The sequence below is a fragment of the Rutilus rutilus genome (genome assembly GCF_951802725.1).
Source record: "Rutilus rutilus genome assembly, chromosome: 12".
NCBI lineage: Eukaryota > Metazoa > Chordata > Actinopteri > Cypriniformes > Leuciscidae > Rutilus > Rutilus rutilus.
This window is the reverse complement of record NC_140217.1, coordinates 10,208,051-10,232,124: the sequence shown is the minus strand read 5'-3', so window position 1 is coordinate 10,232,124 and position 24,074 is coordinate 10,208,051. Positions and strand designations below refer to the sequence as shown.

Sequence of the window (24,074 nt, the reverse complement as noted above, 5' to 3'; positions counted from 1 at the left end):
CAAACAAGTTACAGTTTTGGGATACAAGTACTGTGCATTAGCAGATTATTTCTTTTGCAAAATTCAGTGGTGTGGGCTGAGAAAAAAATGTAAAGAAAAAATATATAATTGCAATAGGAAAATACATCTGTATATAAGGCAGCAAGGTTTCACTTTATTTTGATGGTCCCTTTAACACATTCTGTTGACTATAATGTTTACGCCTACATGTTTACTAACTCTCATTAGAGTGTTAGTAGAGTATTAGTAGACTGGTAGGGTTAGGGTTAGAATAAGCTGACATGTACTTGCAAAGTTATAGTCAGTAGAATGTCAGTTGGAGGACCGACAAAATAAAGAGTTAGCAGGTATTAAGCAGACAGTCTACTATAATACTCTAATGAGAGTTAGTTGAAATGTAGTTGCAAAGTTACTTGTGGTCAACAGAATGTTCAAAGGGACCATCAAAATAAAGTGTTGCCGGCAGCAATAATAATATATGATGCAAATTAATAAATATAAAATTTGTGTGTAAATAATGATTTAAAAAATGTATTTCCCAAAAACATTTGAACGATCTGTCTGTCCATGTGGTCTGACGTAGATACACTTTTAATTAACGTATTAACTAATTGTTTATTAACATATAAAAGACCAAAGCTTTTATTTCAGGCGTAGGTTGTGGGCTAGAGTGCAACCATTCTAGTTGTCTAAATGTATTATAACCATTGAGAAGTCATTAGTAAATCTCTGATTTTCTGTGTACAAAGTGAGGATGGATGACGCGTCAGCGCAGCAGAAGATGCACTGCGCAGTCGCAGTGGCTTCCCTTACGATATGAGCTGCTTGGCCACCGCCTTCCATCCACCCGTGCTACCACCCCTTCGCCTTTTTCCCAGTCCTCCCCACCCCTCAGCATCCCAACCGTGTTACCCACCCCTCAGTCTCCGATGCTGCATGAAGGATTTCCCCCACTTCCCGCGGGATACGCATTAAAATCGCCCTCATAATAATGGACTCGATGTAAATTGATGCGCTAATGACATTTTATTTAGTCTTCAAATATGAATCATGCGTCTGATATTCCATCTGTGTCTGCTCGCTAGCATATTTCTTTCCGTGCCATCTTCTATCGCCTCAATCTCAACGGGTAAGTATAACCTTTACCTTGCGTAACTTTATAATTTACATAATATTATTCGATATTTGCTCTACAGTACGTTAGTTTTAGCGCAAATTGTTTTTCCAACGCCTTTTGTTGCGGCAGGAATTCCCAGCAAAATACGCAGGTTCTGTGTAGGCTTTGATTGAGCAGCCTCCATTACTTAACTGTGTTTACGACCGTTTATACATGTCAATCTCTGCAGAGGGGGGTAAAAGCTTTTGAAGGCCTCTCTAAGGGTTGACAGCCCCATTAGTATGGTGTTGTATGGGGACGTGGTATAAGGACTGAATCTTAATTCGATTACCTTGGCCAATAGATTATCATTAGCTGACATGATGCGTGTCTAATGCCTTTACAATTCAGATATCAGATATCCAAATGTCCAGCTGATAAAGTTGAGAATTTTTTTTTATATGGTTATGTTTTGTCAATATGTCTCTGTTGCCATTACATGTTTCATGTCTCGCCCTCTCATCCACTGTCATAAATGTGTGATCGGATTTCAGTGTTTTATTTGGTTATAAGCCGTAGTGCCTCCGTTCGATACACTGAGATCTGCATAAGAGAGATCTGTGCGCAGCTTCTCTGCAGCATCACAGGGCTGCAACTGCTGGCTGGCACACGTTCATATATAATTGACGGGATCCTTCTCCGAGATGAAGACTGTAAAGCAGTAAACAGTTTCCTCCTATCCTGCAGTTTCCAGCGCCGTGCAGAATGAGGATCTCAGGGATCAGCACGTGTCTGAGACCCCGCGAGAAGCGACAGCAGCGGCACCGGGCAATTCCACGGGAAGAAAATCGGAAGAGCATGAGGTCACCGTCACATATCCCTCTCGGCTCATTTACTACTTGAATGAGGATTCGGAGAGCACGTATCATGATCTGGACACTCGGGCGAGGAACCAGGCCGGGGAAGGACAGGTGAGATGTAAAATATGAAGAGCCCTCCCCCCCCGCATTTAGGTCTTCAACACTCATGCGCTAAGGAGTTGTGAAGCAAGGAAGCTGCTTCATTTCATACCTCTAGCAGCTGCTGGGAATGGTGCAGTATGCATGTCCAATGCTCAGAGTTGATCCAGGTTCACAGGCCCTCCCTCACAGATCTAATGCACTTTTCGCAAAAGAAGCAGTTTTCTCTCCCTCGCTCTCCATACTGAACAGACGTTATGGGATTGCATTGTGCACACACTCTCACTTTACTTTTGCCAATGCAGTATTTCTGCTGTAATACAGCACAGCTGTGTGATTTATGATGCTCTAGACTAGAGCAGGTGTTTTATCTATAGATGCCCTTGCAGAGATTTGCTTTTTGAACATATGGGTTAATGTGTGTGCAAGACAGACATGAAATTTTACCATACATTTGAAGGCTTTGCCGGCACATTTGATGTAGCAACATATGTTTGTTTTGTGAAGTGTTAATGAGCCCCTGTTTATCTCCCTGGCCGCAGGATGTCCACCTGGCCCAAGCAAGTTTCCAGCTGGACGCCTTTGGCACCACATTCACTCTGGACCTCACTTTGAACAAGTAAGTGTGTGTGTCTGCTGGTAAAAGACAGGTCTGCCTTTAAGAACACCGTATTGCTCTGGTGTTCAGTTGAACACAGCTATATTCTCTCCTTTTTGTATTAAAATCCTAAAATCTCTCGCTAAAGTTCTTCCTTGCTTATCACGAAAATTTGTGTGAATGGTGTGCCACTTTCCTATTCGGTCCTCTCCTCCCTGCCATTTATTGTCTGTCAGCACCTTTACGTTAAAGGTATTCGTCGAAGAGCTAAGAACATTGTGGTTTAAATCATCTAAACTATTCCCTGTAAAAACTGAATGCTGCGTCGTCACAGTGTTATGGTTAACAGCATATAAGGTGCTAGGTGTTTTATTTGAGATTAACTGCCACCCTAGTAATTACATTTACATTTATTCATTTAACAGATGCTTTTGTCAAGGCTGTTTACAAATGAGGAACATCACCAGCGATTTGTCATAGAGCTAACAATATTCATTCATAGTATACAAAGTAGAAAGATAGATTAGGAAACAAACCAGCTAACGTTCTCAGAACTTGTGCTGATGTTCTGACAAGGTTCTCTCAAAGTTATAAATAAACATTTGTCCAGTATCATTAATAGTTAAAACATTGAAGTTCATCATTAAACATTAAAGTTATCTGGTTTTTATAATGTTAGCACAAAAACATTATTTAAACATCATTCAAATGTTCAGTTGCTCTTATTACTTATGAAACTGCAACGTGCAATATGGCGGAACACGTCCCGCCTTCTAAATAAAAGAGCCAATCGCTGATAGGTAAAATCATTGCGTCACTGCAGCTGCTCCGGTTCCCATAGAAACCTTAGGACTGCACATGCGCATTGGCTCGTCTAGCCTGAAAAATAAGCTCTTTTAACGCCATTTGAGCAAAAGAAACAACATTTATGGGACAGTTCGTGTCAAATGTTTGTTGCTGATTTGAAATATGTCATTTAATTTTGAATTCGGCAAGCAGTTTTTGAGATTTCAGGATTCCCAAATGCAAATAGATAGGACTTGGTCTTGGATGCCCGAAATAGCTGCACGGAGGCGTTGCAAATATGGTGCAGAGTGAACAGACTTTCCTTGACAGGAACTTACGTTCGTCTTATGTTTTTTTTTTTTAAATGTTACTACTTGTGTCTGAATGTTTAGAGAAGATTCAAAAGTAACATTCCCACAATTTTAGAAGAATGATCAAATTGAATGTTCCCTTAACGTTCGCATAACTAAAAAAAAGAAAAAAACATTTTGAACATTGAGAAAACATTCGGAAAATATTAGAAACGTTAGCAGACCTTTTTTTTTTAAAGCTGGGAAGCTAGAGCTGAGAAAAAAAAGAAAAAAGCAAGGATGTTTTAGAGTAGTAAGTGCCTTGGTTTTGGAGTGCTTAAGTGCCTGCAGAAAAGGTGTCTTCAGCTGTTTTTTGAAAGTTGTGATGGTCCCAGAAGATTGCAGCTTATATTGAAAGAATTTGAATTTTTTTTCTGCATAAATTCCTTTACACCACTGCATATGCCCAATCCTGCTCCTGGAGTGCCACTGTCCTGTAGAGTTCAGCTCCAGCCCCAAATAAACACCTGAAGCAGCTGATCAAGGTCTTACAAGGCATACTAGAAACTTCCAGGCAGGTGTGTTGAGGCAAGTTGGAGCTAAACTCTTCAGGACGGCGGCTTTACACGAATTTTGTTTTTGTTTTTTTGCACAATTAAAATGTTATATGCTCCATTCAAAATTCAGCAGCATGACCAGGTAGGTTATTTGATAAAAAGTTGCCAAACTGTTCGATTTTCATAATAACCAGGAATAGCCAAGGCCAGGGATTACATTTTTAACTGTTCAAAGGGATGAAGTTTTTCAATTTTGCCTGTGGAACACAAAATTATTATTTTAAAAATGTCTTGGGTTTTTAGTGCATAAAACAAAAGTCAAGGTGTTTTTATCCCTTCCAATGTGCACATGATTTTCACTTTTCTAGAACATTTTTAGACACTTTTTTTTTCATAAAGAACAATTATTGCTGCCTACTTTCTTTTCGTGAGATAATGATGTTTGTGAAAGTCCATTTTTTGCAAGCTACAATGCATTGAGGCTGAATAATTTTCAGCTTGTGACCGTTATAAAAATAGGACCAGCTGCGACAACAGAAATGTTTGTGATCATGGGATAAAAGGACTCAAGGACTGCTTTGTTTAAAAAAAAAAAAATTCACTGTGACTTCAGCTACTGATGCTGTTGTTAATATATTCATTAATATAGCCACAATTTGTTATTTCAAATACATATTTATTGCATTTTTGTGTATTTACCATGCCTTAACAAACCTGTGTGTCAGAATCAGTTATGACATGATGCAGCTTCGGGTCCACAAACAGCCCACAACAGCTGATACGGATGCATGGGATCTGAGGCAGTAGCTTCCCAGCTAACAAAAATATGTTCTAAGAGCGTGTTGCAAACGTTATGAAAACATTATTTCTGAATGTTATGAACCTTCAAAACATCAATTTTTTAAGCGTTTTGGCTGTGTGAATATTAAGGGGAAAATTCCATGTTATCATTCTGCATTTATAAATGCAAAAAATGCATTTTTATTGTATAACTAAAAGGCGATAGATTTCAATGAGAAAGCTATTAGGTGGGTACAGTCTTATCTTGAAGACAGAAGCCAGAGAGTTGATATTAAAGGTGTATTGGCCAGCTCATTATCAATTACTTGTGGAGTTCCTCAAGGGAGTATTTTAGGTCCCTTATTTTTTTCTTTTATGTATAAATTATCTTAAAGCAGCATGTTCGGAGGAGCTTTTTCTTTATTCTGACGATGCAGCAATTTTAGTCACAAAATAAAGGGGTCCTGTGGGACAAAATGGCTTTTCAGTTACAAGAGATGTTCAATTAGTTTTTGGATAATAAACTTTCCTTACACTGAGGCCATTCTTTTTTGCTTTCAGAGGGAGATTAAGCAAGGATACGTTTTTTGTTTTGGTTAAAGATAATAGATATTGAAATAGAATCAAATAATGTTGTAAATTGTTTGGGATGTCTTATTAATAATAAATGAACAGGTGCCATAATTAACCTTGCCATAACATTACTCAATGTTTGCTGAGGTTATTATTTAGTTGTTGGATAATTAATGTGAGATTAAATTCTCTCTCACACGTCTATTTCAGTGATCTGCTCTCTTCAGATTATATGGAGATCCACTATGAGAATGACAAGCCAGTTCTCTCCAGGGTAAGACACAAAGAGCACATACCTATATCAGACAGAACCCTGAAAATAACCACTACATAGCAGTGATGAATGTGCGTTTGTTTAGGGCGGTGAACACTGCTACTACCACGGCCACGTGAGAGGAAAAGAAGACTCCCGTGTAGCTTTATCCACCTGCAATGGACTTCAGTAAGAAACCTTTGTTTTGTTTGTATGTATGTAAGCATGTGTGTGAGATAAAGAGAGAAAGTCTAACCTGGAGACCCACTGTGAGGCCAGATGGCAGTTGGTACACATGAAAAGATTTGAATGTCACCATGTTAGTGTGTGGTTGAGTGTCACAGAGAGCAGTCAAGGGAAAGAGCAGAAGGGTTTGTTCGGTTGTAAAAGCGTGGCTGTGGTTTTCTTCTTGGTTTTCTTGTCACTTGATAAGCGATATGACTCACTGAGGTTTTATCTGTCCTTGTATCCGTTTTCCAATTGACATCCCTGACTCTCTTTTCTGTGATTCACTCTTCTAGTGGGATGTTTGATGATGGTAATTTTGTCTATCTCATCGAGCCTCTGAAACTGACTCACACCGTGGTAAGATCACATCATTACATCTTATCGTCTTTTGGGATTCATTATTCACACCAGGGCCGTAACCACCACATTAATGAGGACAAGGTTCCTCTCAATAATTAGAAATGACCAAATCAAATCAACCAATGATTGGCCAATCACATCAAAGAAGGCAGGCCTTACTGTTCACAGAAAACGAGTGCGAGTGAAAGAGTGCATGGTGTGATTTAAGTAGCTAAACATTTATGATTTGACAACTGTTTTAGATTAGAAATGTTAAACGACCGACAGTAATATGCAATGATGCGAAAAACGCAACTTTTCAAATCAAATTTCATCGTTTTGAATTGAAAATATGTTATCGTTTACATGATTCTTAAAGTTCAAAACTAAGTTACGTTTTGCGTTTGACATATTAGACGTACGATTAAATGTGTGCATATTTTAAAATAAAATATGGTAACACTTTATTTTACAGTGTCCTTGTTACATATGTTACCTGTACTTATTGTAGTAATAACAGTAAATTATGCACAATTACATGCAACCAACCCTAAACCACACCCTAACCCTATAGTAAGTAAATGTAGTTGCTTAATATTACTCAGTACTTAAATATATAATTACACTGTAACAATGACACCTTAAAATAAAGTGTAAACTAAAGTATTATTTGGAAATAGTTTTTAAATCGATTACTTCACAACCCCCTTCTTTTACTTTATTCACTGAAATCTTTTTTAATCCTTAAAAAAACAATGTTCACAACATACGGCCTTGATTCACAAGTCTTGTCTACAAATGTCAAAATGTTTGTTCCTTTTAGGAAACAGAGGCACGACCCCACACTTTGCGACGAACATCATCGCTCCATGTGACCTCTGTCCCAGGTGACTGGGGTAAGTGTGCCAAGGTCCTAAAGACATGTAGCAAGATATTATATCACCACCCTCATCTCCATGGTTACCTTCATGTCTGTTTCCCTCAGCTGCTGGTGACCCAGTTGAGGAAAAAGAAGAGGAAAAACATATTTTCGCTAGCATGCCTTGGTTAAAGAGAAGGAGGAAAAGAGCTGTAAGAAAATGACCCTCAACCTTTTCCATGTGCTCCTCAATGCTCATACCTCATACTTCGACAATGTATCATTTGGATTTTCTAATCATTTTCTTAGATGCCACGTAACGTTTTTGAGGAAATGAAGTATCTGGAAATAATGATTGTCGCCGACCACAACACGGTGAGTTTATCCAGAAAATGGTCTGAAAATGTCTTTATCCATTTCTGAATAAAAGCATGGAAATTTGTTACAAGTACATTTTTTCAAGTACAAATTTCTGCATAAATGATCCACTAGAGGGCACTGAATAACAAATCTTACCATATTTTTCATGTACTGCAGAACCTTGAAACTGCTTTTCTATTTTAATCTCTTGTTTTTACAGTTTAAAAGGCATAAGAGTAAAAAGCACACCAGGAACTCTGCCAAATCAGTGGTCAACTTTGTAGATGCTGTATGTTTCCAAATTTTTTGCTGCAAAATGTTACCCTAATATCCACTTATTTTGTGTTCATCTTAATCTAAGATTCAAATCAAATTCCCTTTAGATTTTTAAGGAGCAGCTGAATACGCGTGTGGTATTGGTTGCTGTGGAGATTTGGACTGACAGGGACCGGATTCCTCTGAGCGTGAAGCCATTGGAAATGTTACGAGATTTTTCAAAGTACCGACAGCAGACCATCAACATTAACGCCGATGCAGTGCACCTCTTCACGTGAGTTGCTTGGTTTGAGAGTAACAGCAAGGATTCGGTTCAGTTGTGGGAGTTGCAGGACAAGATCAAAGATTTTTGTGAATTTTTCATTGTTTGATGATGATTCATGTTCTGTGATATTGTAGAATTCTGAATATGTGTGGGTCATTCTCAGGAAAAGGTGCTATTTATGTGTGCTAACAGAATACTAGAGTCACAATATTTTATTTAACTCTGTTTAGTATATAATGCAAAATATCTTTTAAAATAAAGCATTTCTTTTTAAATATTTGTTTTTTATCTGACTATCAGCCAATTTGCATATCGCCATTCATCATCATTACATTTCAATAAGTTATATTGAATAAAAAAAATAAATGTTTTTTACTTTTATTGAAAATACAATATTTTACATTTAAGTTATATTGAATTAAAAAACAAATACTTTTATTGAAAATAAAATATTTTGCTTTCACTGTATATGTCAAATGCTATATATCACGATGCATATTTTGCATTATATATTTTGGGCTGTATGTTTACTTTCTACTGTTTTTTTTTATTTTTTGTTTTTTTTACGCTTACCGTTATTGGTTTTGTCAAATCAATAGTACATCTGTTTTGGGAAAACATTGTAGTGATCAGTTTTTTACATTAAAGCAAAAGTGCAATGATATTAGGTTAAAAAAAACAAGCCATTATTATTGTCCTTTTATCTCAGAATTCAATCTTTGATCTATTCAATCTCAGAATTGGGGTTAAAAATAAAATAGCACATTACTGTTTGGTTTAGGGTTAGTAATAATAATAATAATATATCCCTGGCACAAATGGCACAGTTTCCAAAGAATGAATGAGGCTGAAAACCTTTGTTTGGTACTGCATTTACAGAAAAAGGGAACACGTGACATAAAGATAATAAAAAAAAAATCTCTTTCTTCTTGCAGGAATGTGACATTTCATTATGGCCGGAGCAGTGTTGCATATATTAGTGGTGTCTGCTCCAAAGGAAGAGGAATCGGTGTTAATGAGGTGAGGTTGGGCACACACAGCATTCTAGGTAGACAGGGCATTTTAAAGTTAAACCTTTCAGCAATTTCAAATGACAAATGAAGTGACGTTACTTTTGGAGTCGTGCACTGCTGTATCTGTTTCTCTTTTTCAGTTTGGCAGCACATGGACAATGGCTATGTCTCTCTCTCAGAGTTTAGCACAGAATCTTGGTATCCAATGGGATCCTGTGATCAGGAGGAGTAAGTCTGTTTCACCACCTGGTGTCAAACTACTGCATTTCTTATTTGTTCACTCTATGAGTTTAGGATTTAAAGTGAACTCACAGACTTTCTCGCTCACTCTTGTGTTCTCTCAGAGGAGTGCGGCTGCATGGATTCATGGGTGGGATGTATAATGGAAGACACTGGGTATCGTTAAACACACACATTATTCTATAGCCTCTCCCGACTACCTTCCGGGCATTTTAGCTTCTAGTTCTTGATTCGTGTAGGTTTATTTTCCCCTGTTCTCCTCCATAGAGTGCAACACCCACGCAGGTTTTCCAAATGCAGCATCTCTGACTACAGGAACTTCCTTCTAAGAGGCGGCGCTTCATGTCTGTTTAACAAACCCAACAAGGTAGGCTTGAAGAATAGTTTGGACAACATACAAAAACATGTAAAATAAAATAAAAACACAACACTTCACCTGCACACACATGACCGCAAATGTGCAGTGCATAAATAAAAAGAACTGCACAAGACCTTGAGTGAATATCAACGGCCTGTTTTTCCACAAAGTTAGCTTGACGCTTACAATCACCATCTCGTCATGCAGTTTTCATTGTTTTTTCATTACATTTTTTCCCCCGTTAATTGTCAGGGAAAAAAATAATCCAAAAAATTGTTTTATATTTTTTCAAAGCACTTTTTCAGTAAAATAATTTTAACATCTCAGCTTCTATTTTTTTCAGCTAATAAATGAATAAACACTGCATCGCTTTTGTATAGAAACTTGTTTCCGCCATAGAATAAAAAAAAAAAAATGCTAATTTATCTCTCAACTCTGACTTTTTTCTCACAATTTTGACTTTGTTTCTTGCAATTCCGAGTTTATAATTCACAATTCTGACTTTTTTTCTCTCTCAATTGCGAGTTTAAACGGCAGAAACAAGCTTCCATACCTCTGCTCCAAACGTTACTCTCTTTTAAAATCCTGCTGTCTTGGCGTGCACTTCTTTTTAATAATGTATGTTACAGTTTTGCTCTATTTTTGGATCCTACACTCCTACTAATCTATTTTTGGATCTACTTGCCTTTCTCTGTTTGTTCTGTTCATGTACCCGCAACCCACAAAAAATAGGTTTTCAACAGAAAGCTGAAGTTGAAACATTGAAGCAGGTTTTACCTCAGTGACACCAAATGTCATCAGTTCTTACATGTTTTGTAACTGATTGTCATTGACAGCAAACTTAAAGCAAAAATCAAGTTCAAGCAAAATCATTGGACATGATGCTGGATAAATCTTGTGCTTTGTGTCGGCAGCTCTTTGAGGCTACAGAATGCGGGAATGGTTACGTGGAAGTGGGAGAGGAGTGTGACTGTGGAGCCCGAATGGTAAGCACTTTTTTTAAATTTCATTTTTTTTATAATTTCATGTTTTGCTATTTTTGGTCTGTGCGCACATGTTTTTCTCTGGTTGTGCAGGAGTGCTATAAAGACTGCTGTAAAAAATGTTCTTTGTCTAATGGAGCGCACTGCAGTGACGGCCCCTGCTGCAACGGCACATGCCTAGTAAGACACTTCACTTTTGCCTCACCATTCATCATGACTTCCACCAACCTCAACTATTGAGTGTCTTACAATGCACTGATCAGCTGTTTCTCTCAATCTCTGTCCCTTTTTCAGTTCTACCCGCGGGGATACAGCTGTCGATATGCTGTAAATGATTGTGACATATCAGAGACTTGTTCAGGAGACTCGGGACAGGTTTTGCTCTTATTTTTTTAAACACCATTTTTTATGTTCTTTATATGATGTCAATTATTTATATATGACTTTAGATATATTAAAACATTTCCAAACAGAAAGAGAAGGACAAGTGCTTAATATTTTTTTTATATAAATAAAACTACACATTAAAAGCATATTTTATTTTCAATAAAAGCTCAATTTCTGTATATACCATTAAAATGTAATGGTGATGAATAAGCAAATTTTATGATATTCCCATGGAACAAAAACATTTAAAAAATTAAATTTACACAATTAAAAATGCATTACACAAATAAATAAATTAAAGTGAAAGTTAATTCTATGAAATATCCCATATCTGATTTTTCCTGTAAATAATACTTATCGTAAGTCATGGTTACACAATAGGACACAACTGGCACAGTTTTCCTGAAAATGAGCCACAAATTATTCCGAAGATGCATCAGGATCTACATGGAAATCACAATAGCTATGTTTCATCCACCTATTTTTAAGTGCATTTTGGGATATCGTATAAAAAAATCTGGATGGAAATGCCAAGGTGCACATAAGTTCCTAAAATATGCATAAAAAACTTGTTTTTTTTGGATTATATTTGTATCAGAAAAATAATTGAATGAACTACGATGGAAACACATTTACCGAATAAATCCTTCAATGCGCAAACAAAAAAAATCACTTTTCCATGCCTCAACAGTGGATGTGATTGGATAACTGGACAAACCATTGTGACCAATTTCATCGCATAGCATCTCAAATGTTGGTTTGATCATTCAGAAATGAAAGAGTCAAAGTCTGTCACCAAAATGATTTGGTTTAATTCTGTTTAAAAATGTGGAGTCTCACATGATTACAATCCCAAAACCCAGGTATTCGAATGCAAGATAGATAACATGACAGCATTTATTGCGTTTCATCTGCACGCTCCGAGACACGTGATTTTTTTTCCCAAAACCAGTTCAGCGGAAATCCCGCCCTGCAGCTAATTCTAAAGATTGAATTGGTCATGTCACTGTACTGATTGTCTACACTAAAACACTGATCACACCTCTGAGACGCAAGTCATTTATGATGTACATAAGAAAAAAGAGCCACAGTGGCTTCCCCAATTGCAGCAATTTCCATTTTTATTGTAGATATTTTGCGGCAATTTCCCAGGAAGTATTTTGGGATAGACATGGGATAGAAACAGTGCTTCATTTGCAAATGTTTATGCGATATAAAAAATTTGCACATAAGTTAAATTTGCAACTTTGGATGGAAACATAGCTAGTGATAATGATGTCATACTCAAGCCCCTCTATTCGCCATAACTGCCACAACAGAAGGCATGTTGTTCACTAAATGACAGCCCGCCTGCAGTTTAACACTTGTAAAAAAATGTGCAGGGCTGAAAGATTAACTTTGATAGTGCAGTTGTCAGTTGTCTCTCATTTTGTCAAGTACTATTACATAACCTGTTTCACAATCTTCCCACCAAGGCTGTAGTTACTGGACACACAAACTACATTTTGTTCAAGTAAATCACATTTAGTATCATCAGGAAATACTAAAACTTGAATAATGCTGAACAAAATAGTAAAAATACTGGGTATCTTATTTATTCATTTTTATTGCAAAAATACTTCAATAATATATATATATTTAAATATCTTTTAAAGATCTTTGTTATTCTTACAGTGCCCCCCTAATCTTCATAAGCAAGATGGCTACTCGTGTCAGCTCAATCAGGTCAGAGAACATCTATATAAAGCAATTCAGAAAGAATGGCAGAACAAAATATAGGCTGTTTTTGATCAAACCCTCCACACTTTATTTTCTACTATTCCAGGGCCGCTGTTACAGTGGTGAATGCAAGACCCGGGACAGTCAGTGTAAATACATCTGGGGTTCAAGTAAGTGAAACTGATGCTTTCAGAGTACTTACTCAACTGTTCTTGCCAAAGAAAACACTAAAAAAGCTGCAAACCACCTGCTCTGCCTTTCAATACATGCTTTCTTGTGGTTCCTCTTTTTCCTAATTGCATTCTTTCTGTCTGTTTCTCTTCTCTCAGAGACTGTAGGGTCAGAGAAGCACTGCTATGAGAAGTTAAATACAGAGGGGACAGAAAAAGGGAATTGTGGGAGAGATGGAGATAAATGGGTGCCCTGCAGCAAACAGTGAGTCAGTTCCCCCAATTATTTGGAGAGTGGGAATATGTGGCACCATGGTACAAAACCAGGTCAAGTAAGTCTAGATGGTAACTCTTGTTCTGCAAAGTTCTCAGGCATGTGCTTTGCAATAAATGCCTTTCACACTCTTTAAACCTGCTGAAAATGATGGAAAGCATTGAGAACTTTGTGTCTTCTTAAAGGGATAGTTCACCTAAAAGTGAAAATTACCCCATGATTTACTCACCCTCAAGCCTTCCTTGGTGTATATGACTTTCTTCTTTCAAACGAATACAATCGGAGTTAAGCTAGTTATTTTAGTTGATAAAGTTTTAAATATGGATATTTTTCTTACTCAAACGCATGACTTCGCTTCAGAAGGCCTTTATTAACCCCCCGGAGCCGTATGGATTTACTTTTATCATGGATGGATGCACTTTTTTGGGCTTCAAAATCTCATCCTACATTCACTGCCATTATAAAGCTTGGAAGAGCCAGGCCATTTTTTTAATATAACTGATTATATTCATCTGAAAGAAGAAAGTAATACACACTTAGGAAGGCTTGAGGGTGAGTAAATCATGGGTTAATTTTCATTTTTCGGTGAAATATCCCTTTAAGTTTTATGTATGTAAACCAGGTAATGTTAATGCTGTTCTGATGCGGTAATGTTAGAAGTAGGGCTAAATATTAATTTATAAATTGAATCCAATCATGATGTAATTTGCAGACTTTGTTTGATGGAATTTAACTAGTATCAATGCTAAAATATAAAATATCATAAACCAGTGAAACACTGCCATTTGTACAAACGTTAACGCCAAGACTTGTTTTTTTGCAAATTCAACGAGATATGACAATTGCTGTTTTTTTGCTGTTTTTTTGTTGTTTTTTTTGTTTTTTGTTTTGTTTTTAGAATAATAAAATGTGATGAATTTAATTGATCACAGATTAACCCCATCTTTGCCATTACCAGTGATTGGCATTGGTATTTATTTGAGTTAAGCACCTTGTTTTATTGATATAGATACTAATATGATATGTTTACTGAAAATATCTGCAACAACTTGATCTACGTGGGTGTAAGGAAATTAAAACAGCAGCAAATGTTTGCCAATAAATACGGAAAAAATCCCACATGAAATTTGCAGAATATGGGTTACCGTCTAGACAAGATCACATCATCATCTCTAATACTTTCCAAATCCTGTGGATTTACAGCGATGTGTTCTGCGGGTACCTGCTGTGCTCTAATATTGGGAGAATCCCAAGGATCGGGACTCTGAAAGGTGACGTTACTCCCACCACCTTTAACCATCAGGGGCGACTGGTGGACTGTAGGTCTGTTCCTGGATCTCTGCAAATCTTTTCGCACTAAATAATCAGGGCGAATCTCCTGAAAAACGTCTTTTGACATTTTCTGTGTCTTCTTCTTCTGTAGCGGGGGACATGTGCTGTTGGATGATGACACTGATCTAGGGTATGTGGAAGACGGTATGCCGTGCGGCCCCTCTATGATGTGCCTTGAGCGGAAATGTCTTCCCATCTCTTCCCTGAATCTCACAGCCTGTCCGTCTGGCCCCAGTGGCCGAGTCTGCTCTTCTCACGGCGTGAGTGATCACCATCTGATACTCACTGCTGCTTGGACTTATCTCACACCACGGTCACTAGGGTTGTCAAACGTACTGGTATCAGTCGGGTTTTTTTTTTTTTTAGTTGAAGGAACCAGTATTTCTGCAGTTTCGGTAGTGCTGAGTACTTGGTACCCGCTAATAGACTCTGCTTTCAAACACTCTTGTTCGTGTTTGTTTGAGCGCTCTCTGAGCGTCAAAGTATTTTATTTACAGCGTGTTTGTTAGCCAATCACAATAATTTCTGTTTAGCGTGTGAACGCAATGCCCTATCAGAGGTGCTAGTCAGTCCGAATCTGCTTAACATTGCAAAAAAGATTTTGTTCAACGCAAGCTGCACACTCGCAAATCTTTTTGTTATAACCAGCAAAGTGCAAACAGATTCATTGTACAATTAAGACTTTTTTTCTATTATTATAAGTTTATAAAAGTCTTCACGAGAGCGAAGAATTCGGTGAGCTTGCACTTTTCTTTTTCTTTTGAGATTGACAGCCTAAGTGATTATAAAGGGAGGGCTCTTCTCTTGTTTTCTGTTCATTAACCATTCACAATCTGAAGACAAGTTTAGTTTTTTATGCTCCTAAATACACTGCAGTGACAACTGTTTAAATGCGTGATTGAATCAGAAACTGCAAAGATTGACAGCGATAACCAAGGTACGAGACAAAACGGGACAAACTTTTTTAAAGTACTTAATTCAACCGTTTTTGCTCTGGTACCGAAATTGGTACAGGCAACTGAAATTTCTGGTACCATGACAGCCCAAACAGTCACCCTTGAAAATAATCCTGTTTGAATTCCCACCCACTAAAGCCAGAAATCCACTCAAATCCACTTACAAATTTAATCCAGAATGTTAACGACAGGGATTTAATTCATCCCATGCATTCAATTTATATCCAGAGGAATTCTAATCTATTCCACGACAACTAAAAATAAGACATTGTCATGGGTATCCAAAATCTGTAAGAAGGGGGCTGATTTTTATTTCAATTATGCATAAAAGTGCTTAACATTTTTTTGGGTTGCCTCTTATTGTCAGTCAGTAAAATAGCAAATCAGACACATTCTCTGCCTGTAGTGTTTTGGGATTTGCTGACGTCGGGAGTTTGTTGACATGTCCTGCATTTTGGTGAGAGGAAACTGCTGAAATCACTTAAGCATGGGGTTTTTGAACTTTTCAATGCCAAGGCCTTTCAAATATGGCAATCCGCTTGCAATTGACCTTCCAAAAATATAATGGAAGCTACACTGCCATTCAACAGTTTTGGGTTAGTAAGACATGAACAAAAGAAAATGTTAATACTCATAGGCGGAACGTTTGTAAGGCTGGGGAAGGCGTAAAAGGAATTTTCTCACTAAAACCATGTACTGTTGCTGCTTCTAAATATTTTAGAAGGGAAAGCTGCCCATAACTACTGGTCTAGAATCAGTTTTCTCTGTAATAATAGCATATTGTTGAAACTGATTTGGTGATTGCTCCCTTGAGACGAGAGCGTCAAAAATTCAAGTGGTGCTCACTGCAGAGCCAAATGACATCCAGCTCCGGTCCTCTGTGGACCTAATGGGTGGAGTTACGTTTAACGATAGGGTTATGGGTAGGATTAGGGTGTGGTTTGATCATCTAGCTCCACCCATTACTTCCAGCAAGGGGGAGCAGAACATCAAGCTCCACCCATTAGGTCTGCAGTGAGCAGCCTCTCCAAGAATTTCAATGTACTTTGTCAACATATCTGTTGACTTCTTGAATGCAATGGCCAATCAGACGTGTTTATGTTAGAATCCACTCACTGTTCAAAACGCAGGCGTTTTTGTCCAGTCCAGTTCTGCACACTCGCAAATCCTCTTGTAATAAATGAACTTATAACAAGCAAAGTGTAAACATTATGTAGGCTAAATAAGAGATTAATTTTGCAGTCAGCTTAATTGATTCGCGGAACTTTGTGAGATCGTGATGAATTGAGAGTGACAGCTTTTTAGTGATTATAAAGAAAGTGGTTTTACGTACTTTCTAGGCAGGCGATATATAATCCATTCAGAATTTGAAGAAAACTTATTTTTTACTGCATTAGGTAATGCAATGGTCATTTATTATTTAAACTGGCTGCCATGCCAAAACACACATACAGTACTTGCTTTTCTGTTCAAATTATAGTGGTTTGTGAACATAGCTATAATATGATTTATTTTTAGTTAGGTGTATAAAATATAAAAGATTATATTTATAAAAGATTCAGCACAAGTACAAATTGTAGGAAAGAGAGATGAAAATGTAGAAACTCTTACAAAATTATATGCTTATTTGTTTTTATTCACTATTATTAAAAACTGGCTATTCTATAAATATTAACTCCGGGCTTACACCACAGTAGAGCATACTGACATTTTTTTCCTACTGTGTATCATGTTTCAGGTGTGCAATAATGAAGCAACCTGCACCTGTGATTCTACCTGGGCAGGAACAGACTGCAGCATGCACGACCCCCCGAAAGAGCCGCCTGTCATCGAGGACCCGGGTCCCAAGGGTTCGTGACCTCTCCTTAACATAAAAATCTTCCCATTAACATACACAAAACTTACAGACTAGTCCTCAATTGCATACACAATTTATCTCCAAAATCCACTTCAAAGCCATTTCCAAGGATCACTGCTTTTTTGTAGGTGCCCATCTTGATATTGTGACTTTTCCCACTCACAAGACTTTTGCAAAGACTAGTACGTGTAAAACAATTTTTTAATGGGGCCTTGAGTGACATTTTCTCTGCTGAATCACCCCTATTTCCTCTGCACAGTGAGCGTGGCCACAAACAGGCTGATAGGGGCAGTGGCAGGGACCATTCTGGCCCTGGGGGTGATTTTTGGAGGCACAGGGTGGGGAATAGAGTAAGCACCTCTTAACCCTTTAATGCCACTCCCCCAGCAAGAGGGAGATCCTGTGATCCCCTGTGTACGTGCGGTTGTGTGTACGTGTTCTCCCAGTGGCTTTGTCCGTTGTGTTGAATGTGATGGTGCCTTGTAATTTTTGTCGTGTAATTGGACTGATTGATTGGTCTATCACTTATTTTCTCCTCTCCCCTGGCTGCTATTATCATGGATATTTTTACTATCACCCTGTGTTAATGGAGTGTTGTGGCGCTTCACTCTCTGGTCCATGTGGGGCATTTACATAGAACAAAAGATTCAAAGCGAGGATCAAGAACGAAGAACAACCGAGGAAGGTGGAAAAACATGAGATGACTTGGACTGACGTTGACATAAGATGGCATTTTTAACTGACACAAAATCCCCTCAGAACTGGCCCACTTTCTGAGCTGAGCTAAATATTCCATTCTAACTAGGTCCGATGTGTGCGTGAGTGGGTGAAAGTTTACCATGAGTGTGTTTGTAGGTTAGTGTTTCTTTGTGCGTCTGTGTGTGTGCGCGTCTGTGCATTTTTTTTCGTCAGTCCTGCGTTGGTAGCGTAGCTCAAAACACCTCAGTGCTTTAAGATCTTACCTGATAAACCAACTTGTGCCTCTCTGTGCCAAAATCTGCAGCCCCTAAATTCTCCATACCCACATCCAATAACATCCCACACACACACTATTAATGGTAAGTTAGTTGAGCATTATATACCCTACGGATTCCCAAGCTTTTCCTGTCACACAGTAATCACATGACTAAAAGAGTGTATAACATAAGTGAAGTCCAGCATTTGATGTGTGTATCCTGCATGCTGAGCAGGTGCCCCCTGTAGCTTACGTCATGTTTCTCTCCCATCATGCCCTTCTACAGGTCCTAGCGCCACCAACCTTATCATAGGCTCCATCGCAGGGGCCATCCTGATGGCAGCCATAGTGCTGGGGGGGACGGGATGGGGATTTAAGTAAGAGCTGCACCGCATGCTTCCTATTGCCTGCCAGCCTGGAACAGGCTCACTAACACTTAAACATACACACACACACTCACACACACACACACATGCACATGCACACAACACTTACCACTACACGCTCACATTCACACACAAGGGCCTGGGCTTCTGCTACAGACAACAGATACTAAAACTAGGTCATCATTTAAAGTCTTCAATTATGAGCTATATGCTATGATAAAATGTTAATCCTAAGGGACGCTAAGTGTAATTTGACTTTTCTGTAACAATATATGCCATTTTAACATCCTGCAAGTTGTTTAAACGTAACATTTTCTTAAGTATGCTAATATCTTTACACACGACTTTACCTCATTTGCTAGCTAGATGTTTAGCTCTTAACAACCAATTCAAAAATGATCTGGCTACATATGTAAAAAAACAAAAACAACAAAAAAACAGCTTTAGTCTACGTCAAGACGTAATCTAATTGGTTTAGCGCTCTGTAGACTGTAGCAGAACCTCGTGCAGACTGGCCTATCGCTTGACATGCATGCGAGCAAAATGATAAAATGGATACTGAGCAAGATGTTTAATGACAGTTATGAATGATATATAATATAAAATATAAAAGAGAAGAATGATGTGTAGCCTTTTTTTTTGTAATTACATGCTAACATTTCAAATGTTTACAATATCAGTAATGCCATGACCAATCTGTGTAGTAAGGTGGGAATTGTTGGAGAAAGTAACCTTGTATGATTACTTAAAGCTACACTATGTAACAACTTTTATTTTGTTCAAAATGAAGGACTGGATTTCACGGGAAACTGTATAGTTACGTCATTCGTCTGTGCTTGTTTACATCATATCCATAAGTAATATATAGAAGGTCAGGCTACTACTATATGTAGTGGAAGGTGTGCTCGTAACAAAAAATGAAAGTGACGGTGCCCGCACTTAAACACAAATCAACACCAGCTTGGCTTTTCAGAAATACGTTTAGTTTGCGCAGCATCACATTCGCTGTACATTGATTTAACAAAGTTTATCTTGGTAACAGTGCCAATCTCTAAAACCAAATACAACTTTGTTGTAAGCTGCTCAAAATATTTTTTCTTTTGGTATTTATTGGTTAATTTATTGGCCTCAAGCCATCAGATTAAACCGTGCAGAATAGCGTAGCCGAAGCACAACTCGCGTAATTACCAAAACAATGTTCCTCTGCAAGTAACGTTTTAAAAGTTACATAGTGTAGCTTTAAATATTCGAGTAAATGTGTGTAACATCAAACATGCTGTTAGCGTAACTTTACGGGTGCATTTGGTTCAAAAACAGAATCTGAATGTAGATTAGCAACTGTTTGTCTGCGGACATGTAAAACCTTTCTAATGGCCAGCCTAGACCCAACTAGGAGGAAGTTCTGGGAAGCTAGCTTTAAGATCTTGAGGTTATCCAAGAGGACTTAACTCACCGCAGCATGCTCGTTTGCACATAGCATCTTGACTGAGCCCATTTAAAGTTTGCATGCGGACTGGCACCACGCCAGAGCTAAAGCGGAGTGCTATCAGAGCATCGCACAAAGGCTGGGCTCACCTCAAGTGAAGGGAAGGGAGGGATGTTTGTTGTTTTCCTTGCTTTGAGAAACGGGGTGGGTTGTTGGGGCGGGACGGGGTGGGAAGGGATGACGACTTTCTGACCCGCTCTCCTCGCCGTGATCTCTCTCTCAATCCCCCCTCCGTTGTCTGAAAGGGTGAGAGTTTGAGCGGAGAGGGGTGGAGGTTGTGTCGTAGGCAGCCTTTGTGCCATGGCTGGCTGCCACGCCCTCTTATCTCCCGGAAGGCCCTGGGCCCCCTGAAAACCTAGAACAGACCAAGAGCCCTCACCCCCCACCCGGACTCGCCCGGCACCGCTGCCTTTACTGCCTGCTTCACAGAGACCTGGTACAGACACACGCGCTGCACTGCACCTGCATGCTACCCCAGTCACCCCCCCTACACAGCGATAGTGGCGTCTCCCACGTAACCTCTCTATGGACAGGTGCATGTTAAACTGCTGGGATGCCCCACATCAAGCCACGCTACGGGGAGGTTGTGTCAAACCCCTGTCGTTGTTGGTGTTGTTGCAGTTCTTGTTGCCTTTCTTGTTGTTCCTGGTGGTATCGTCGTCGTTCATGTTGTGGGTGTGATGTCCTTTTCTGACCCTCGATGTTGTACAACTCTTTCTTGCTGTTCTCTATGTCTATGTCCGTGTTTTTCTCCCAGGAGGTAATGTTCTTTTTCCGCATCCTTTGTTGTCTTTCTAACACATACTCACCCGCAGTCTACGGAGGGACACTCTGTGTCTCTCCTTGCCGCTGCGAAGGACAGACGTTTTTACCCGCCGCAACCCAACGGCATTAGGAGTCAAACTAAAATGTTACGGGTAGCTTTTGATAAATGATTTGATTTGATTAAGTAGCTGATGAGACTAAAACCACGTGGTTGCTGCGGGTTAAGGCAGTCAGATGGGCAGCAAATTGTATGTTGATGTATCTGGCATTGCCTGCACTAACCCCCCTCTCGTTTGTTTTGTCCTGTTTGTCCTCATCACCAAGAAATGTCAAGAAAAGACGATATGACCCTAACGCCAGTGCCATCTAAAGGCTAAGAGAACTGCATCCTTGCCTAGTGTGCCCCTGGGTTCTGTCAGAACCCGCTGGACTGTACCTTCTCCTGCTGCTGACGCCGTTGCCGACAGCGTTGGCGTTACTTGAATAAAAAAGGACAGAAAGCGAGAGAAGAAAGAGACTTAATGATCAAACATTTTTAATCCAAAGTCACGTAGAACTGCTTCTCCAGCGCTGCCCCCATTTCTTTGCCCTCTGGTCTCGAGCCGTTTAGCAACCCTGATAACTGGTAGTGGATGGTACCACTCATTGGGGCATGACTTCCGATTTACACGCCCCAATCTCCGGTTCCGACCCAGGCATGACCAGCTTCAGCTGTGGACCTCGCATGGCAGAGGAGGGACACCAGTGTAAGACCTACATATTTGTTAATTGAAAAAAGACAAATGATTTGAACTTCCAGTAGGTGGGGAACACACCATGAGTGTTTCGATGGGCTAAATGACTACGTCCTATCAGAGGGACCCATATCTTCTTCGGACAAACATTTCAAGGCATAACTTTACAGTTTTTCTTTTTGTTATTTCAGCATGTTATATTGCAGGCACTTTCTGTAGTATTAATGAAACAAAGAAACCCAAATGAAAAAGTAAAAAAAAATCAATCCATTAGGCTAGCAGCGTATACAGCTGCATGATGAAATCACCACTGTCATATATGCATAATGACGTCAATTACTGTTCCCCTTAAAAAACTTTTAACTGGCTGGGCCTTGTAGATCTGCCCTGACCTGAATGCCATCACTGGCCAATCAGAGAGCTGCATGATGTAATTGCACTGGGGGCGGAGCCCACACAGCCTGCTGCGCTTTTCAAGGTATCTGCATGTCAAAGGAAAAACAGTTAACATTTACTTACTATGCAAAGGGGAAACATTGCACAAACCCTATGGTTTGGTAAAGAATTCTCAACTGAGACAAACAATGAAATTGATCTCAAGCTAGCGGATTATTAATAAGGCAGTCTTTTATATGCTCGGCCATCTATGTTTGACATTATAATAAGCTTCTGATTACTTAAAATGAATGTTTCTATGAAAATCTCAGCTTCTGAAAATTAAAATGTCATTGTCATCTGTGTGGGACGGCATAATTGAGGCACTTGTGATATGAATTATTATTATTAATAGAATGGGGCTATTGCAGTAGAGGGAGCTCTAATTTTGGTAAATGTCACTGAAATAAGAGAAATAAGAGTGTTTTTCTATACCATCATTGATCTGCACCATCAGGTTTTTGAACTCATCATCTAAACCCTGAGCCCTTTTACAGCCATCTCATGTTCCCATGGAAATATTGCCAAAACAACAAATAACACTAATAAAGAACTTGACAAAAAACTTTCCTCTTTGTGATCTTAATTTTGTTCTGTACAATCCCAAAATTTTGATCATGAAGAATGAGAATTGACACCAAATACATGTTATCAGTTCCGAATGCTGTACATTTAAAGTCATTTTTGTTAGTAAACTTTTACGACGTGTGGAATGTGCCTACGCCTACTTCATCATTGCTACTTTGGCCCTGTCCACTGGCTTGTTAGTGAGATGACGAGGAGAGAAGAGCAGGGATCACTGGACTAAAAATAACATTACCTTCCAAAGGATCTTAAAGGGATAGTTTGGCCAAAAATGATATTTAACCCATGATTTACTCACCCTCAAGCCGTTCGAGATGCATATGTCAATCTTTTTTCAGACGAACACATTTTCAGTTATTGTAATAACTGTAATCAGTAATCAGTAATAAAAGTAATCCATCCGGCTTCCGGGTGCGCGTTCACGGAGATGGATGCTGGCGTATGACGTAGGACGTAGCGTAGGAAGCGTCGTGACGTAGAATGAACGTAGAGTTTTGTTTTGCTCTGCTCGCTGGCTGCGCTGTCACGTTCGTTCTACGTCACGCCGCTTCCTACGCTACGTCCTACGTCATACGCCAGCATCCATCTCCGTGAACGCGCACCCGGAAGCCGGATGGATTACTTTTGTGAAGGATGCATGCACATTTTGGGACTTGAAAGAGGTGGACCCCATAGCTTCACACTATAACCACTGAAAGATCTAAGACATTTTCAAAAATAACTGAAAATGTGTTCGTCTGAAAAAAGATTGACATATGCATCTCGAACGGCTTGAGGGTGAGTAAATCATGGGTTAAATATCATTTTTGGCCGAACTATCCCTTTAATGCTAGGAATGTGGTTATTTATTTTCAACAATATGAATGTCTTAGTTGAGCATTATTTGTTTGTATTCGGTACATTTCACTGTGGATTCTTTGGTAAATCAGTGGCAATTTCGGCGCAGGCTTTGCAAACAGACTTTTCCGATATGGACTCAACAGTAATGCGACAACATATAAGTAACCATGTTAAAGGGGTCATGAACTGGCTTTTTAAAAAATGTTTATACTGTTGTCTAAGGTCAACTTATGACGTTTGCATGGTTTTTACATTCAAAAACAACATAATGAATAAGTAATAGGCTATTTAATACCCTGGTTTAGCGACTAGCTCCTGAAATGCTCGGTTTTTATGTGCATTGAAGACTTGGAAGTAAACACCCACTGCTATGATTGGA

The 24,074-nt window shown here is 38.9% G+C and overlaps 1 protein-coding gene across 3 annotated transcripts; it reads left to right on the top strand.

Moving 5' to 3' along the window:
• Window positions 1–771: 771 nt before the first annotated feature.
• adam23a (ADAM metallopeptidase domain 23a) lies at window positions 772–22,834 on the top strand. Of its 3 annotated transcripts, XR_014629353.1 has the most exons (27): window positions 772–1,129; window positions 1,844–2,067; window positions 2,598–2,674; window positions 5,850–5,913; window positions 5,999–6,081; window positions 6,414–6,477; window positions 7,283–7,355; window positions 7,445–7,530; window positions 7,628–7,693; window positions 7,899–7,967; window positions 8,062–8,228; window positions 9,155–9,239; window positions 9,373–9,460; window positions 9,577–9,628; window positions 9,740–9,839; window positions 10,745–10,816; window positions 10,907–10,993; window positions 11,108–11,188; window positions 12,875–12,925; window positions 13,026–13,089; window positions 13,249–13,354; window positions 14,567–14,686; window positions 14,787–14,955; window positions 17,390–17,501; window positions 18,751–18,841; window positions 20,582–20,772; window positions 21,426–22,834. XR_014629353.1 is itself a non-coding variant. In XM_084425014.1 (26 exons), exons 1-26 carry the CDS (start codon window positions 1,051–1,053, stop codon window positions 21,469–21,471), a joined length of 2,376 nt encoding a protein of 791 aa, XP_084281140.1. In that variant the 5' UTR covers window positions 772–1,050; the 3' UTR covers window positions 21,472–22,829. The 3 variants fall into 3 exon arrangements, 2 of the variants coding, with proteins under 2 accessions (XP_084281140.1, XP_084281139.1); XM_084425014.1 differs by lacking the exon at window positions 20,582–20,772 and having other exon boundaries at window positions 21,426–22,829; XM_084425013.1 differs by lacking the exon at window positions 20,582–20,772 and having other exon boundaries at window positions 10,745–10,993; window positions 21,426–22,829.
• The last annotated feature ends 1,240 nt before the right edge of the window (window positions 22,835–24,074 follow it).

Bases quoted from the DNA above. Each gene is read 5' to 3' on its own strand.
- adam23a (XM_084425013.1), top strand. From the start codon at position 1,051: ATGCGTCTGATATTCCATCTGTGTCTGCTCGCTAGCATATTTCTTTCC. The intron at 7,531-7,627 runs GTAAGAAAATGA...TCATTTTCTTAG, and splicing joins AGAGAAGGAGGAAAAGAGCT to ATGCCACGTAACGTTTTTGA. The intron at 14,956-17,389 runs GTGAGTGATCAC...ATCATGTTTCAG, and splicing joins GAGTCTGCTCTTCTCACGGC to GTGTGCAATAATGAAGCAAC.